The following is a 16,488-nucleotide window of genomic DNA, read 5'->3' on the forward strand; positions in this document are numbered from 1 at the left end:
TCTGCCTTTATATTAAGAATCCACCAACCAATCCCCAACTCTCTCAGGCTCCATAGACTATCTTGACTACTTTTCCCTAGGTACTTCAAATTCAACAGAATATTCTACACGATATAGTTCTCCTGCTCTACTACTTTATCCACCCAGATCCCGTCTTTCCCAGCCCTTCTCCCGTGATTAATCTTTGGTACATCACCCATGGCGTATGTCTCGATCTCAGCAGAATCAGCAGACTCAGGTACTAGGGCTTTTCGCGAAGCCAATGATTGGTCTTCAGCTTTGAGTTGGGAATTATCATTTCCCTGGCTCATTTTATAATGTTCAGATGAAGACCGGATGCTAGTAATGTTTCGAAAACTGTCAATAACTGAACGGAATGGAGGCAGCCCAGCTAAGTAGTTCAAAGAGGGCAAGCAGCATGCTATAAGTGCAAGTCCCGACTCTAACATTGACCAAAATAGAGAACGTGTGGTAAGTACTATATTTTCATGTTAGTTTTATCAATTACAGAGAGGAGAAGGGAAGGTTTTGGAACGCACAATCGTTATCGGCATTAGGATCTTTAATCTTTCCGGATGCAACTGTTATATCCAATGTCAGTAGAGTGTTCTTGCCTAGACTTCCCGCATGATCAATAATGGTCGGTGTTCAATCTCGGACTAACTTCCAGTGATATTGACAAACAAAGCCAGCCGAATGATGGATGCTACGAGAGCACTAACAAAGAATAACAGTCAGTGGTTTTGTTTTATTTTCCTCAATAGAAGTCGATGCTTTACGGTACTTACACCGCACCTAATCCGAATACAGCCAGCACCGCGAACTTTCTACTAGTCGACATCTGGAGCCTCAAAACCTAAACTCAGCAGCGCATCAAAATAATGTCTCTCGAATACAGAGGCGATTGTCAATATACGTACCATCGGGATAGGGAGACCCAGTATCATTACGTCCGTCAAAAAGTCAGAAATTGCAAGTGCAAGATCACTCTTGATGTCGCTTGGACAGTTGTGATGGAGCGTATTGATTGTGGTCCATCTGGTAGCAAACTTATTGCCACAAGATAGAAGAAACCAAAGGAAAAATGCCAGGCACCATAGTACAACGAGTATCAGAACACAAGCAGATACCATTGAGAACAGCGATCGACGGCTAGTTACGAATATTCTTCTGAAGAAGAATATGAAACTAAGCTTTGTAAAGCCCATGGACATAATTTGCATAAGGAAAAATGCCCATTCCAGCTATTTCGCGATTAGTTCTACCTTTCAATTCAGGAAATTGGCTTCATACCTTTTCCACAGTCGTGAAATTAACACTGTGCTCATCGTCAGGGTCTTGAAGATCTTTCGGTGCTGGTGTAGGGTATGCGAGAACTTTCTTGTCCACACCTAGATTCCAGTTAATATTGAGAGTTAATGCTCGACGTGAGAACAAACCAATAATCAAGACCAATGAACAACCAATGACCATTAACTAATCGCATAACATGATTAGTATTAAGCTTTGAGACGCGAAAGATAGATAGAAGTGGAGCAAACCAACAAGAGCCGGGATAGTCAACCAGTCATCTATGCCCAACCTAGCCTTCTGCAAATATCGTGTCAAAACCCGTAAAGACACGGATATAATGCAGAGGACCAAAAATACTGAGCCTGCGGCGAGTACATAGCCTGGATCTTGATCATGAGCCATGACCAACCGATTCCCAAGTTGTGGTGTGGGAAAACGTTGGAGAATTTTGAATAGATTTTACTAGTACGAAGCACACGGATATAGCGTACAAGATATTCATTCGAGCCCCTAATAAAAGCTTGTTATTATTACGCCACATACTAGTACTTCTGGTGTGAAGTAATGGTGTGGGAAGTCTGTTGAACGGTTGTTGATTAGTTTTCTGCCGACCTATGGCGTACGTTTAGTGGATCAGCCCGCAGCAGTCGTGTAAAGATAATGTGGTAGTAATATTGGAATAAGCTGAAAATGAATTGAAATGAGGTCGCAGATACATGACAGGGCTGGAGATATCATTTCAAACAGACATTGGCCACTCTATCAAGCCTACAGGGGGTAGAAAAGAGGCACGGATAATCGCTTAACTTGAACAAATCAAGGTACTTGCATCTATAACTATCTCACCTCTGAAACTGGAAGGTACTTTTAGCCGGGGTTGAAGTTTGAATCCAGGCATTATATGGAAGTGTTGGCCAGACAGAGTGTTCCACAAATGATGATGTCGTACGACTTCAACAGTTTGTAAATGATCAACTGTTGCAATGTGATTGGCTGCCTGTGTGTCTGTGCCGTTAATTAACAAGCTAATTCCGGCATGATGCACGATAGATCCAGGGATAACTTTACTCGGGGCAGTTATTAGTGATATAAAGCTTAATGATATAGCCGTTTTCTTCCGTACATGAAACGCTAATTCAATGCGGGGGTGGGGTGGCACAGACGCTGACCGGCACAGATGCTGACTTGGAAAAATATACAGTCCCCCGAAGTCTTTCAGCCCGTCACAGTAATGAACACGAAATGAATAGATCTACATATTTCCTTACGGACTGTATTTTATTCTAGGTGTAACAGAAACCTTCAGTCTCAAAGTCCATACTTTTTACATCAATTCCAATCCTAGACCATGTCACGTTACACGCTAAAGGAGCTTCAAACAAGGGAGGAACTCGACGCAGTAGTAGATGTTATCTTCAAAGCTCAATATTCTCCTTACATGCCATCGAGCTCTATCTTTTTTCCCGTGTCTGGCTACTCGTTGGAGGACCGGGCTGCAGGGATCGCTGCGTCACAAGAACGGTTGTGGAAAGAGCATTTGGCCGCGGATCCTGCAACCAACCATTGGATAATTGTTAAAGAAAATGCAAGCTCGAAAATTGTCGGTGGTTGTTTGTGGAAATGGCATGACGGAAATCCATTCCCAGACGGTATTCCAAAGCCAAACGTTTACTGGTGGCCAGAAGGAGAGGCCAAGGAGTTTTGTGAAGAAATGATAAGACAATCCATGACGCCAAGGAGCTTATGGATGCATGGTAAGAATGCTGGTGAGTTTGTGACCCTACCCTAGCATCCGAGTCGTCATTCGCTTAGCAACATAATCTTTAGGACTGTACATGATGGTCGTAGACCCTGATCACAGGTCTCGTGGTGTTGGTGGGTTAATGATGGAATGGGCGAACACTAGAATTGATGAAATGGGGATAGAAGGTTTCATTGAGGCCAATGAGCTCGGCAGGCGCTTGTACGAGAAGTGGGGATATCGAGTTGTGATGAAACTCGATTTATTCATTCCTTCCAACAAGTCAGACTTGTGGAACAAGCTCGCACATGAACTCAAGATGCCTCCTTGGTATGCAAGTAAGTTCCATCAATCGGGATTTAAATCTGGCCGAGCCCGTCTCCCAAACATATCCCCTCACTCAATTTTCTGTCCCCATGCATTTTTGATCCTTCGTTCTGATAAGCAATCTCTGACGCGCCTATATTCTAGTGTGGCGACCGCTTGGTGGTGTCACGAAAGATGGTCAACGGAATCGACCATGGCAGCCTCTTTGAATTATCAGATCAGATTTCATCGACTCTCGAGAGTGGTTATGAGCTTGCTCGATAGCAATTTTACAGTCATGTGTTATTCCAATAAATATACTAGACATAAATCGAAACTTCAAAACTGGGGCTCAAGCAATCTTTCATTTCGGTCTACTAGCATGTACTGCTCCAATTATGAGATATCTCCCTATGATGCTAGTTGGAAGAATCTTCTATTCCCCCTACTTGGAAAACACGAAGAAATAATGATTTCTTGATGCTGTCATCAACTAAATATGGTAAAGATTACAATATCACGATTGTGAACGTTCATCCGACAGAGTAATTGGCATTGCTTCTAATTTGACAAAACAAGAATTGCGGAGAAGCCAGCAGCACTGTAGAAACCAGAGGACAGGAGCAAACTGCGACTACTGCGATTTAATAGCAATACCCTGACCTTCTCCCAAAGAAACACTTCGGATCTATCAGCCCAGAAAGTTGAAACTAGATTTTTCACATCCATACCTTTCTTGGAAAGAGTTAACGGAGTTTATCATTCAATGTCCCCTAACTCAGTATCTTTAATGATCTCAATGTCTGATGCAGTGCCCCTTATCATGTCCTTGGTGCTAACTGCCAAACAGGAAGAGCCGATGGCAAACATCACAGCAACGAGCTGGAGGGAGGTGAAGAAGCGCATGATGCTGAATTGGTAGAGCTAAATTTTGATAGCCATTAGAAAATTGTGAAACGTCGGGTTTAGGCATGATAGAATTTACCTTAGGGAGATGAATTAACGTATACAATGTATACAGCGTATTTTTGTTTGCTGAATGCTCTGGGAGTTTGCGTTCCAGATATGTTAAGCTGGAGATCTGTACGATTCTTATTGTGAACCGAAAACATATGTTGGGAGATGGCTGGCCCCTCATAGATACCGCATCCAAAAAGGAAAGTCGTAGTGAACGAGGAGTTACCAACGTGGCATTGCGTATGCATCTGCAAATGGATTATGATTGGACAGCAGACAGTATGTATCGATTATCAACGTCTGAATAAACTGCCGACAGCAATCTTTTGCCACACTCCTGATAAACATGGAATTCTGCAAGGATTCAAGATTCGTTCTTATCTTTCACACTGCCAAGACCTCTAGCCTCGTTGATAACAACAAATGCCGTGAAACCAATTTAATTCCATGGAGAATAAGATCCCGGCATCTTTATTCCGAAGTCTAGTACACCTTTCGAAGGACCAAGAAAAGCCCAAGAGCTATCTGAGATTTTTCAATTGAGCAACCGAATTTATTTGTGAGATTGAGGTGGAAGGTCATTCTTTCTCGATAGCGGTTTGGCAGAGACCTAATTCTATAATCATTCTCCAAATTATGGACATAATGAGTTCGAAGATCCATCTATTAGAAGATGATCAGGACACAGAAGGAGAAGATTATGTATCTCGACTTCCAACGAAAAAGCAGTCAGTCAAGTCGACTTACCACCAGTCTGATTTCACGACGAAATTACTGGTGTTCATCATTCTATGTCTTCTTTCAAGCAATACAATCCTTCTCCTTCTAGCTATGAAGGTGATTGACACAGAATCTACAAAGAATGATTTATCCCTCTCTAGATACGGTATGTCCAATCCATGTTGCAACTAGTCAACTGTTATCACCTGAAAAATTGCGTGAAAACTTCATCCTCGAGCTTGGATTAATCAATAGAAAGCACGTCTCGCCTACGATACTCCCCTTATATACTATAATCACACGGACTACATGAGCAACAACGACACGCTGCAGGATGAGATGTGGGATAGAATTGATACAAGCCCGCTTGTTGTGGCACTTGATGATGACTGGGCCACTGAGCATCAGCTGCCACTATCAGTTTTCCGGTTTCCATGGGATCCCGAAGCAAAAGGAATTTACTTTTTGAAAGCATTCCACGGACTACATTGCCTGGTACGCAGCACTTCTAGGCACACTTTGTTACCCTTTGTTACCTTGCTGATGAGAATCTCTGTTTAGAAGGTATTGCGCAAAGCCTTTATCGATTATGAGCGCGGTAACCAAATTGGAAGCTCTGCTGGTCATGTCAATCACTGTTTGGACGCACTGCGGCAAGATATGATGTGCAATGCAGACGACACGCCCATGCCCAGTAAGTAAATAGAAGCTCACTTCTGCCTTGTTGCATTGTGTTATTAAAGGGATTATGGTCCAAATGCGTTTAATATTCTAAACTAACCATCAACGTTTAGTGAACCATTTCCCAAACAAAATCGGCCACGAACAAGTTCGCATGTGCAGGAACTTTGATCAACTCATACAGTGGACTAAAGAGCCTGAGAGACATGCTTGTTACCATCGTTGGAGTGATTATAAAGGACGAGTGAAAAATAGGATGGAGATGTTTGCTTTTTGTGAAGAAGGATCAGAGTATTATGGAAAGATGCAACAATACTTTGATAAATTTGGTCATAAACCGCCGTTTGGAGAAGATGACAAGGATTTTCCGACATGGGACTCGCGTTAAATTTATATTGCTAGGAGGCATCAAAGAGACGGTTTCGCCTATCACACACTCGTGGGCAAGCTCTAATTCCATTATTTTTGATTAAGTATTGACGTTTAAATGATCTGAAGAATCTTTCCCAGAATCTCTGTTTTGACCACAAAATTTATTTGGCCCTAGAAAGAACTCGACACATTTATAAATGATAGGAAATCCACAATCGACCTAAAATACTCAAAGTAGTTGAAGTGACTAAACACCAAGTTCAATCAAGCGGCAGTGAATGAAAACAGAGGCAAAAAAAGGCGTATATCCATCCTTCTAAATTTTAATCCATAACAAACACACAAGCACTGATTTGAAAAAATGGCGCTTTTTTGAAACCTAGTCAGAAGATTCGGAAGGGCAGGAAAATCGTTGGCTTAGTCCTCTACAAACTATGCAGGGGATAGCATTACACTGAAGCTAAAGATGAAGAAATGATATGGTGTAGTTTTTGAAGATGTTGTGGAGTAAATTGTTTTCCAGAGTACGGGAGTTTTGGATGTGATAAAGTTCGGAAAAAGCAGTGAGAAGTTTTTAGTAGGACTTCGGAATATAGTGCGATTTGTAGGCTGCATTAGCCTAATACCATGATATCCTTTCCTGCGAAAGATGACAGGTTTGTTTAGGTCGTTGACCTGCAGCTGTGCTAAAGAAGAATATTTCCTCTAACTTGATCATCACACATAACAGTTCCACAGATAATAATACTTTCAACGTGTTTTAGATACAATTCGCAAAAAGACTACACAATGGCAAACAGCAATTCGAGTACCTTTTTCCAACCCACGCCAGATCCCACTTCTCTGTAAAGACATAAGTATCACCAGACAAAAATAAATATCCGAACATCAACGCCTACCCTCCATAAATGTGCCACTCATAAATACAACCATATGCCATCACAAACCAGCGGGGAATAACTTCCCTGACCACATCATCTTGAACGCACCAAACACTGTCCCCAAGCTGAAACATCCAACTAAAAATCTCAAAGCGACATGTCTCCAACCATGATCCACAAATGGTCTGAAAGAATGATAGCGTGCCGTGAGTGGGGTCGGCGGTGCAGTTGGGTAAGGAGTAAGCAGATGTTGATTATTAATTGTTCCGTAATTGCCTACCTGTGGCACGTTGAGATAACTTTTTGATTTTGGTATTTCGCTTAGAGTGAACCGGACGTTTCTCCGTTGTCCTAATGGGAGAGGGGAAGATGTGGGGGCAATTTTCGGATGAGGACAATCGGGCTCGGCGACCGGGAATGGTGTAGTGGGATATCTCTTCTTTTCAAGATCTATTTCGCCTTGAATTGTGAATGTTACTTGTGCTGTTTTTGGTATCGTGGTCGGAATTTGTCGATTTTGGGAAGCAAGTGCTTCGAGGCGAGCTCGTGCAGTCTTGTAGAGCGACGCAGTCTCTTCGTAAGGTTCATTCCGTAGACCCATTTCCGCCATTAATATGTTATAACTTGTGGCTGACAGACGGAGTTTGTAAGCTCGGTGATTGCGGAAACCAAAGGTAGATAGGCTGCCAGCAGGAACTTTAAAGACGTGAGCAAGATTCACATAGGATTGTTTCCTGAGCGCGCCCTTTTGCAGACGAAGGAGCCATGATGGTGTGCTTTCCACGCAGCTATCTTGATCAACAGGGCTAATGGGTAAAGATCGTTGAAACTCAGAATTGTGTGGACATTGTGATAAATAGTTCTCTAGATTCGTGTCACTGAACGTGGTAATCTGTTGCTGATCAGTATAAAATTAATTGACAGTACAAAGATAACATACAGTAGTAACATAGCAAATAATATCTCCTCGTATACTTGAGCCTTTTCTTTGCCGGATTTTGAGAACGACAACTGCATTGTTGTATCCATCTTCTGCAAGAGCTTTTCCACAGCATTTCCTCTTACAACATTTGATATTCTTATCATACCCGTCCAACGGCAACCAAACAATACAACCGACACATAAATCTCCCGACCTCACTCGTGGTCGAGAATAATGTTCATCATTTGGTGGAGCGAGAAGTGGTTTGGTAGTCTTCAATTCGCGAGAACTCCCGATTGCCATCGCGGAAAATACGGAGAATGATGGCGAAAAAATAAAGCCACTCTACTGGTGCGCAAATACCTCTCGGCGGGCCGATATGCAAGAATATGGTATGAGATATGATGAAAATCTGTGATTGGTAGGGGAGGAATTCAAACAAAACAGTATGTGAGGAGAATAATCACCATTTATTTCTTCAATGCCTGCTGTTGCGCACTCACGACTCCAACAAAAAGGAAATAAATCCTTCCCCACAGCCTCATGCTTGAAGGTATGATGAGATCTTTCACTTTCAGGTCTCGTGGAAAACCCCAACCAACGTAGCCGATTCTGTATCACGGAAACAAAAAAAATTGCGTCTTTAAGTTGAATGATTGGTAGAAGCTGGCGCTTACGGCCATCTAAGGTCACGGCAGTGGCGAGGCTGAGATGTGGCCTCAAAATTGTGACTACAGAAACAAGGTTTGACGCAAGGCCGGTAGACCCCATGGAAATAGAAGCAAAATGATTCAATCAATCGGGTGCATTCTTTTCTGCCGACAGCCTTTCAGAGAGATCTTCAATTGTCCCACATGATGCCTACGAGCTGCTTAATTTTAGGCGACAAAATAGATCGATAAGCCAGCTCTATAGCTTCTCGAGTGGTCATGAAACATTCATTATGCGAATGATGAAACGCTTTATCGTCATGCGGATAGACACTTGTATTCTAGGTGTTGCCACTTAGGCAATGAATTTAAGCGAAGAAAACTATGTATCAGACAAAATCCAGCAGATGAATGGTGGGTCTAAAATTACGGTCACCTAGCATATCTCTGGATTTTCAAGCCAGTAGTTGCTAATAGTTCAGCCTTCCAAGGTTATTTAAATTGAGGTTTCGCCGGTAAAGCATCCAATATAGCGATATCTGTTAGTATGAAAGAGCACAAATACTGCCGGGTTCCTCTGTCTCTTATCTGTCATAGCTGCCACTTGGGATATTGAAGTTTTCACTATGGGATTCAAGAAAAAAATGGCTGCACATTGAGACAATTTCAATGTTGTACTTGAATGAATTGAACGCCCGTATTGAGTTTTTTTCTCTAACTCTAGCGAGCTCTCAGTTTAGAGGCAAGAAACTCGGCAACGCATCATTGAGAGGACCGACCGCTTAGATCAAATACTAGGTTGCATCATTTCCGCCATGACAGACTATATCAAAGCATCAGTGGCTCCTACATCCGAAGTAGGCCGTATCAGAATCTAAGTGCGGATATCGTGCTGACAGTAGGTTTAGAACCAGGAGTAGATGCTAGGGCTATTTTCTAGCAAGCTGACGTCTTATAGCTAGAGCGGATGTGCTGGTGTAAGGATGCGCTTGTCCCGCTTGTCAAAATCAAACAAAGGCGATGATTCCGAGAGTTCGGCTATGGTTTCTGTAGCACCTCCCATTTTCTCTTTCAAATCATCAGTTGAGACAAACTTTTCTTTTGTTAGTCCCAATTTTTCCATAAACATATTGTAAGAATTTTCGGTAAAGCGCAAAGCGTAAACATGGTGAGTGATAGAATCATTTTGATGCTTCTTAGGGCGGAAAGTAGCAAAAAATTCGATTTTGAGAGTATATCTGTGCGGAAGTAAAAGATAACAACACTTTGTGAAGTTCACCCACTAGGTTCCACCGCGTACTCTAACCGATAACTCTTCTCTTCATCTTTCCAAAGATGTTTGGGGCCAAAAGAGCAAGGGGTTAGTGTGTCAGGATCGCCAAGGTGACAAGCGCGTTTTTGTAAGAATGTCTTGAAGTCTGGGAATTCCTTTCCTAGCGCTGAAATCTATCTACTTGAGTCAGTGCATGCAATTTCGATCAAATATGCGTCAATCGTACTCACAATGGCAAAAGTGACATAGATGCCATCAGACTTATCCCTTACACCTAACACCAAAACCGGGTGGTCAAAAGACCCCGAATCCAATTTGCAGTATTTCTCAGTGTCAACACACCGATTCTCACACTTTTTACAAAACATCTGGCAAGGATCTTTCGAGCATGTACCTACACACACATTTCTGGCGCCATCTGTGTGTAGATTTACAATGCAGCCTGCGCCAAGTTCATTCTTCTTTAGATTGATTCGGGGCGCCATCATAAATCGACGCGAGGATTAAAGTTGCAGAAGAGAAACAGTTCTGTCACAGACAGCAAAAATAAAGGTAATAACGGAAATTCGGAGAGGCGATAAAAGAAGTGATCTGCTGGAGATATTTGGAATGTTTGCAATAATGCCATCGCGCAGACTTCGAGCATATATAGACTCCCTGTCGTAACTGCATTTTCTTCGATCAAACATTGCATCAGTACCGAGAAGCTTCAAGATCCAGATCCAAAAAATTTCTATCACTGAATGGAATATTCCATTCTTACGCTTCTCACGGCTCGACTCATCTATTCCCAGCGACGAAACGCGTGGTCATGGTTGCAACAATTGCTTCAATACTTCGAAAACAATCTTCTCGAAACAATTCATTATACTAGTCATGATAATTATTGTACTCATATCTGAATCTTCACCGAACTCCTCAGAAAAGTGCGGATCTCCTTTGACGCTTCCCTTGCTAAAACTATTGGCACACAATAACCTTGCGTATTGCCTGAGGTCAAACTTCAGAGTAAGAACAACCTAGTCACTCGACTCTCGTGAATCACTATTAGCCAGCAAGGCACCCGCGTTTTACCTTCGTTTCTCGCCACTCCTCATTTCCATCTTATGCCATCAGACCTCCAGCGACCATGAATGACCAGCCATGACCGACCAACCATGACCGCGACCTAGAATCTTCCAAGGAGTTTTGCAGCCTAGCGTCAAAATCTTGCGCATTTTTCAAGGCATATAAAGAGACTTCGGCTCAAGCCTATTCAATACGTTTCAATTTCTGTAAATGTTTAAAGATGAGGGCGATGATATTGATATATATATATTTTTGAGATGTGGTTTTTGATTGAGAAGAAAAATGTTGGTGTCGGAGGGTAAGGTTAACCCTGGCGCTAGCGATCTGTGGCGCAGCATCTCTCAAAATGAAGGAGCAACAACTACGCTCAACTTTTGAAATTATAATTTTTTATTGGCATAATAGGATTACATAAGGAGAATTTTTTACAAGAGATCCATAAGTATCGCAAGAAGACCTCGAAAGAAAGTCGAAAATGCTCTAGAAACCCTGCCCGAGATTCTTTCCAAATGAAGTAGCAAAGACTAAACCACCGGCACCTTCTTGGATATCCCCTCCGTGAAAAGATCTACTTTCCCTTGAGATTGATTGCAATCTATAAGGCGCAGCATCACCATTGCCAAATGTGTGAGTACTTCTCATTGAGAAGTTGTAGCTAGCACTGCAGATATCCTTGTCCATGGAATTACAGCATTCATTTACAAATGTGTGCAACACTATTAAAGAGGTGAACGATTTGCAACGATGTATCAACACCATCAACGGCTTTACACCTGGCGACGGGATTAGGAGGCCGATGTAAATCTTATCGACCAGGAAAACTATCTAAAATAATAGTGCTCTGGTTTGAGCAAGAATGGATTCAATCCTTGATGTGGGATAACAGATCCGAGTGAGCTATCAAAAGACGACGGACAAGTGACGTTCGGTTTAAAGCTTTTCCGGCGAAAGGATCTGGAGATTCGCTCATGGTTTCTTCGTTCCAAGCAGTTATTGATGAAGTTAGTTTTCTGATATTAGGTTCCCGAAGGGCTAGGATGGGTGAGAGGGGCATGGTTGCTTCTAGAACGTTGCCGTTACTAACAGCATTACCAGCAGGGTCGCTTTGGTCCATGAAACTATTGGGTCTGCAATGTAATGTATTTGAAAAGTCTTATCAGCTGCCGGATCTGCTTTTACAAATTGTTCTCCCGAGACGAGGTAAAGGGAAAGAGATAAGTGATTTTGAAGTGCTAGATATGGTCTAGCTAGCACTTCGAAGAAGTAAATCACAGAGAAAACTTCGAAAAGAGAAGGATGGAAGAAAGTGCAACACGGGACATGCATGAAGAATATCATTCTTCAAATAATCAAGTAATGATGATAAAAATCAATTATTCGTATAATGAAAGTTCCGAGTGACATAAATAATTCTCTGTTGAAGATTTTACTCCCAATCGTGTTCGACCATCCAAGCATCCTCTAATTGTAATCCAGATTCTCTAAGATCACAACCTGTGTGACCCCATTTCTCTGCATATATCTCTTCTCCACTTCTAATCAACAACTTTAGTGCTTGTTCGAAGCCTCGCGGGTCGCGATGAAATGGTTCCCCTTTACCACCTAGTTGTTCCTGTTGCCAATTATTTCTTTCTTTTGGATCACTATTTTTCAGCTCCGCTTCATCTCTTACTATGCGTAACAAACGTTTGAAACCTTCTCCTCCCATCTCATCCTCCGCCAATGCGTTCATTTCAGCTGCTGTTTTCGGAGGCATATCTGGGTTGTATTTTCGACGGAAGAACAAGTTCAAATCAATGGTTCTTCCCACGTCAATAACCCACCCCGCCTCGGCTGTATCTAGCATCACACCAGACATTTGAAGCCTCTGGTACATATCGCAGTCAGACGAGTAATAACTAATCATCGGGTCCCACCCTCCCATTTTCACGAAGCTTTCCATATTATTTAACGCGAGCCAGTCATACTCGAAGAAGCGAATACCCCATCCATCATATCCTTCCGCATAACTCGGATCTGAGGTCTTTCGTAGTTCCTCAACCGCTCGCATGTATAGAGACTTATGAGAAGTCGCAGGATCACGTTGCTGATTTAGCGGTGCATGGGTAAGGTCTTCGTCGGAGAATACGACCACATCCATGTGACTCCAGAAATAATTCTCCCAGCCATTTTCAAGCGCGGTGTAAATATAAAAGTTCTGAAGTTGAGCAAAAGTGAGGAGTGTGGGCGTGGAAATTACCTTGACCCCAAACACGTTTGTGAGTCGATCAACATTTAGATACGAAGGGTTCTGGAGTGTGATCTTTGACTTGGGCGAAAAGTTAGATTTCATCGTACCAGTGTTATCCACAACATATATATCCTCTGCAGGCCATCCTGCGGTTATATATGATAGAACGCATTGCTGTAATAAAAGCCAGTTTCGAGTGAACCCTATGAAAAGAGGAGTTTTCTCGACAACATGCTCCTTTGGAGGTTTGTTCCAAGATGGTACGTCTGGTAGAGTTTTATACTGGAAGGTATCGACGATTTGGGGTGAAGAATGAGGGCTCTCGACATTCAAAAACTGTTTATGAATTGGTCCTGGTGGTCGAGCTCTCACAGCAGGAGATTGTCTGAATGGTCCTTGTGATGGTTCGAACACTTTCTCCTTGACAGTCTCAACTTGTGTCGTTAATAACTTGGGCATTTCCTTCCATAAATAGAATAAGAGAACGAGATATAGTAGGAACAACGTAGAAGCTCCCTTGTATCTTGCCATTTCTGGTTGTTTTTGAAGACAGCAGGAGACACGACGCTCTAAAAGAAGATGCACCCTCAGAGCTGTTCATCAACCTTAGTTTAAAATACAAGTCCAGCAAGTTGGCTTGTGCATACGACGATACTATGAATAAGGTTGTCAATACGGTTTTAATTGTGGGTACTGTACCTGAAAGGAACGCGCCTCTTCTCGCAATCAATCACCACGTCGCTTTCACAATATGTTGCCGGCCTCCCGCAGTTTCGGTCTATGCTTGCTGCAAGAGCGCCTATGGGCAATGAACACGTACTTTCTTAAGATTCCGCACATCTCAAATGTGCTCGATGAAAAATATCAAAGAGATTTCGAGCGGCGGCAAGATCGCAGTTTTCTGATCTATGTCTGACTATGCCAAGTCGGGATCGCAGTTGTGGGCCGGCCCGTATTAGCTCTCCACTTGGTGACGAAGATGATTTCTTTCGGCCCGGCGAGCTGTTGACGACAAGTTCTGTCTTCATAACTGGTTCCAAGGCAAACATTTCGACTATAAGGATGCGGGTTTGTCAAACAGCGAGTGTCGTTCTGTCACGTGATTAAATCTGCGTGATGGTTGCGGAACTCCCTGTAGGGCTGACAGTGTGAAGGAAGCACCATCTCATATCAAACAGTAGATACTAAATACACGATCCCCAGTAGTATCGTCATAACAGATTGGTCGTATCTGAAGTCCCTTATCACGTGGTAGGGCCTGCGGCAGCCTTAGCCCCGAACGTTTCTCCGACTAGAAACGCAGAGATAGGTAGGTCCATAGGTATACAACGGAAATTATTGTGTATATCAGAAGGTCCCTCAGAAGTCAGATTCAATACCCTTCATCGAAACGAGCACTTCCACAGAAGCAGAAGCCACCACATGTTCAAAAAATTCATACACGAAAAACAACATACGTAGGATAGACTCGGGATGCATGTTGAGGCTCAATGGTATTTGTACAATGGTATGTGTACCAGGAGATTTGAATGTGTTTATCTTCAGCTTATTGCTCAAAGCATTGAGCCTCAAATCGGGGCGTAGCTCAGACATCACATGATATTTTCATATTTTCAACTAATCATTTTCGTCTTCCAGAAGGATTGTGGCTCGTCCAGTCCAATACAGGCACAGCCCTCCACACTGCTTACTCCCAAGACTTCGAAAGCTTTCACTTGTGATACGCCAATTCTGCCTTACGCCGAATATTGGCTTTTACGCGGCGAGCCGGGCTTGCATCTTTTGGCATTTGTTTCATTGTTTCCATCGACCGACTAATGCAGGCTTGCGGGAAGCTTAGGTGGTATTGAGTAACCTTTGGTTGTCGCGATGACTCTACGCCTTAAATTCCCCTCATTATATGCACGTTTAACTCGGGGAGATGCAATCACGTAAATGTACCAGTCATAACACGACAGCATAATCTGTCGTTTTGGTTCTAGGCAATCATCATTATTGTCTCCAGCCTTATTGGTTCATTTCTATTGGATATGATTTGAGTCAAAGTCACCTGGGAATTTCCGCAATTGTACACCCTGGGTTTTTGACAATGCGAATGTTATCATGGTTGTGGCTGAGGCTTGGATTCACATTTACCTTGTTGATTGATATCATGAAGGGCCTCCGGGTTTTGCATCGTGTATAGCAACGTGAATTTAAAACCAAGGTGGATTCCACCCATTGATCGATACCTTTCTTTCTCTTTCTTCAAGCATCTCAAACTATATACAAAGACTGTTTCATCCGACTTTCACTGCAGTAGGGCCGCATATTTGCTTGTCTACTCAGTCACGAAATTTGTTTTAGTACTATCAATCACTACTGCCTCTATTCAACCACCCTTCAAAATCGTAAATATGTCTCCAACTGGAATCACCTTCCGAAAACAAGTCGATACTCTTCTCAATGAGCTGTCAGACTGTATCGCATTTTGTAACCAGATCAGAGAAACCCGTCGACTAGGTTCCAAGCACGAGAATTTCGATAAGCTTGAAGACACCCTCCTTCACTCACATACCACCCTTTCAATTCAATATGATACTCTACAGCGATGCTTCGGGCACCGCATGGCTGTAGGTGATGATGCATCAGTTCAACCAATGAACAAATGTCTTCGGGCAATATCATCTGATATAAAAAGAAAACTTTACGAGATCGCCAACAAGACCACACAAACCGCCGGCTCTAGACAACTCCCCGGCTTCGGTGCTCTCCTTCAGCACTGGAAACTCATTGAAGAAGACGCTTCCAACATCATAATCGGTCTTTCCCAACGTCTAATCATCACTCCACCTGCATCAACACCCGTTCCATCCCACACTCTGTCGCCAAAACAAGAACCACAAATCCGATCAGATCAAACAGTCGTTTCCAAAGGCGATTTCAACTTTCTACTTGACCATATGCAGAATTCCTGGACGGAACGATGGAGTAATGAACAGTTAATTTACGTCAATTGTTGTGATCAAAATAACAGAAGTTACGAAAAGCCCGAAGGATTCATCAAGGCAGTACCGGCATCATACACACCTGCGAGGACTGAAAACGTTACTAGATCAAGACCAAGCAACGGGGATTTGACTGAAAGGGAAAGGAGGAGTTATGCATACGGAGGGTCGAACCGATCACAGAGAGAAGAATTCCGGAGACAATGAGAAGCGGGTTATAAAAGGGTGCGCTTTTCAGGGATGAATGAAATAAGACACTTCGAGATGGAATGAAATGATGGTATGCCTACGGTTATGGTAGCGGCGGGATGATATCCAGGTTTTGTTTGGTATTAGCAAGGAGTTTTCGGAGGGTATCACAGGACAACGTCGCCGGTAAGCGCAGCGAGAAACATCTTGGAGTTCAA

At 42.8% G+C, this 16,488-nt stretch overlaps 9 protein-coding genes across 9 annotated transcripts; 3 read left to right on the forward strand and 6 right to left on the reverse strand.

The window, feature by feature from the left end:
• Positions 1–104: 104 nt before the first annotated feature.
• Positions 105–1,695, reverse strand: SS1G_10903 (predicted protein; the record flags this gene model as incomplete). The annotated part of the gene is made up of 7 exons (XM_001588406.1): positions 105–478; positions 540–581; positions 665–717; positions 789–841; positions 1,294–1,391; positions 1,440–1,476; positions 1,651–1,695. 7 exons carry the CDS (start codon positions 1,693–1,695, stop codon positions 105–107), a joined length of 702 nt encoding a protein of 233 aa, XP_001588456.1.
• Positions 1,696–2,641: 946 nt separating this feature from the next.
• SS1G_10904 (predicted protein) lies at positions 2,642–3,570 on the forward strand (the record flags this gene model as incomplete). Its single annotated transcript, XM_001588407.1, has 3 exons — positions 2,642–3,059; positions 3,220–3,372; positions 3,506–3,570. The coding sequence occupies 3 exons, from the start codon at positions 2,642–2,644 to the stop codon at positions 3,568–3,570; spliced, it is 636 nt and encodes a 211-aa protein (XP_001588457.1).
• A 529-nt stretch (positions 3,571–4,099) lies between these two features.
• On the reverse strand, positions 4,100–4,246 carry SS1G_10905 (predicted protein; the record flags this gene model as incomplete). Its single annotated transcript, XM_001588408.1, has 1 exon — positions 4,100–4,246. One exon carries the CDS (start codon positions 4,244–4,246, stop codon positions 4,100–4,102), a length of 147 nt encoding a protein of 48 aa, XP_001588458.1.
• Positions 4,247–5,326: 1,080 nt separating this feature from the next.
• On the forward strand, positions 5,327–6,086 carry SS1G_10906 (predicted protein; the record flags this gene model as incomplete). The annotated part of the gene is made up of 3 exons (XM_001588409.1): positions 5,327–5,512; positions 5,579–5,711; positions 5,812–6,086. 3 exons carry the CDS (start codon positions 5,327–5,329, stop codon positions 6,084–6,086), a joined length of 594 nt encoding a protein of 197 aa, XP_001588459.1.
• Positions 6,087–7,009: 923 nt separating this feature from the next.
• Positions 7,010–8,176, reverse strand: SS1G_10907 (predicted protein; the record flags this gene model as incomplete). The annotated part of the gene is made up of 2 exons (XM_001588410.1): positions 7,010–7,843; positions 7,892–8,176. 2 exons carry the CDS (start codon positions 8,174–8,176, stop codon positions 7,010–7,012), a joined length of 1,119 nt encoding a protein of 372 aa, XP_001588460.1.
• Positions 8,177–9,481: 1,305 nt separating this feature from the next.
• Positions 9,482–10,164, reverse strand: SS1G_10908 (predicted protein; the record flags this gene model as incomplete). Its single annotated transcript, XM_001588411.1, has 3 exons — positions 9,482–9,761; positions 9,803–9,969; positions 10,027–10,164. The coding sequence occupies 3 exons, from the start codon at positions 10,162–10,164 to the stop codon at positions 9,482–9,484; spliced, it is 585 nt and encodes a 194-aa protein (XP_001588461.1).
• A 1,180-nt stretch (positions 10,165–11,344) lies between these two features.
• SS1G_10909 (predicted protein) lies at positions 11,345–11,545 on the reverse strand (the record flags this gene model as incomplete). Its single annotated transcript, XM_001588412.1, has 1 exon — positions 11,345–11,545. One exon carries the CDS (start codon positions 11,543–11,545, stop codon positions 11,345–11,347), a length of 201 nt encoding a protein of 66 aa, XP_001588462.1.
• A 745-nt stretch (positions 11,546–12,290) lies between these two features.
• SS1G_10910 (hypothetical protein) lies at positions 12,291–13,625 on the reverse strand (the record flags this gene model as incomplete). Its single annotated transcript, XM_001588413.1, has 1 exon — positions 12,291–13,625. The coding sequence occupies one exon, from the start codon at positions 13,623–13,625 to the stop codon at positions 12,291–12,293; it is 1,335 nt and encodes a 444-aa protein (XP_001588463.1).
• Positions 13,626–15,490: 1,865 nt separating this feature from the next.
• SS1G_10911 (predicted protein) lies at positions 15,491–16,288 on the forward strand (the record flags this gene model as incomplete). Its single annotated transcript, XM_001588414.1, has 1 exon — positions 15,491–16,288. The coding sequence occupies one exon, from the start codon at positions 15,491–15,493 to the stop codon at positions 16,286–16,288; it is 798 nt and encodes a 265-aa protein (XP_001588464.1).
• Positions 16,289–16,488: the final 200 nt, after the last annotated feature.

This window comes from Sclerotinia sclerotiorum, genomic scaffold (assembly GCF_000146945.2).
Source record: "Sclerotinia sclerotiorum 1980 UF-70 scaffold_16 genomic scaffold, whole genome shotgun sequence".
NCBI classification, from domain to species: domain Eukaryota; kingdom Fungi; phylum Ascomycota; class Leotiomycetes; order Helotiales; family Sclerotiniaceae; genus Sclerotinia; species Sclerotinia sclerotiorum.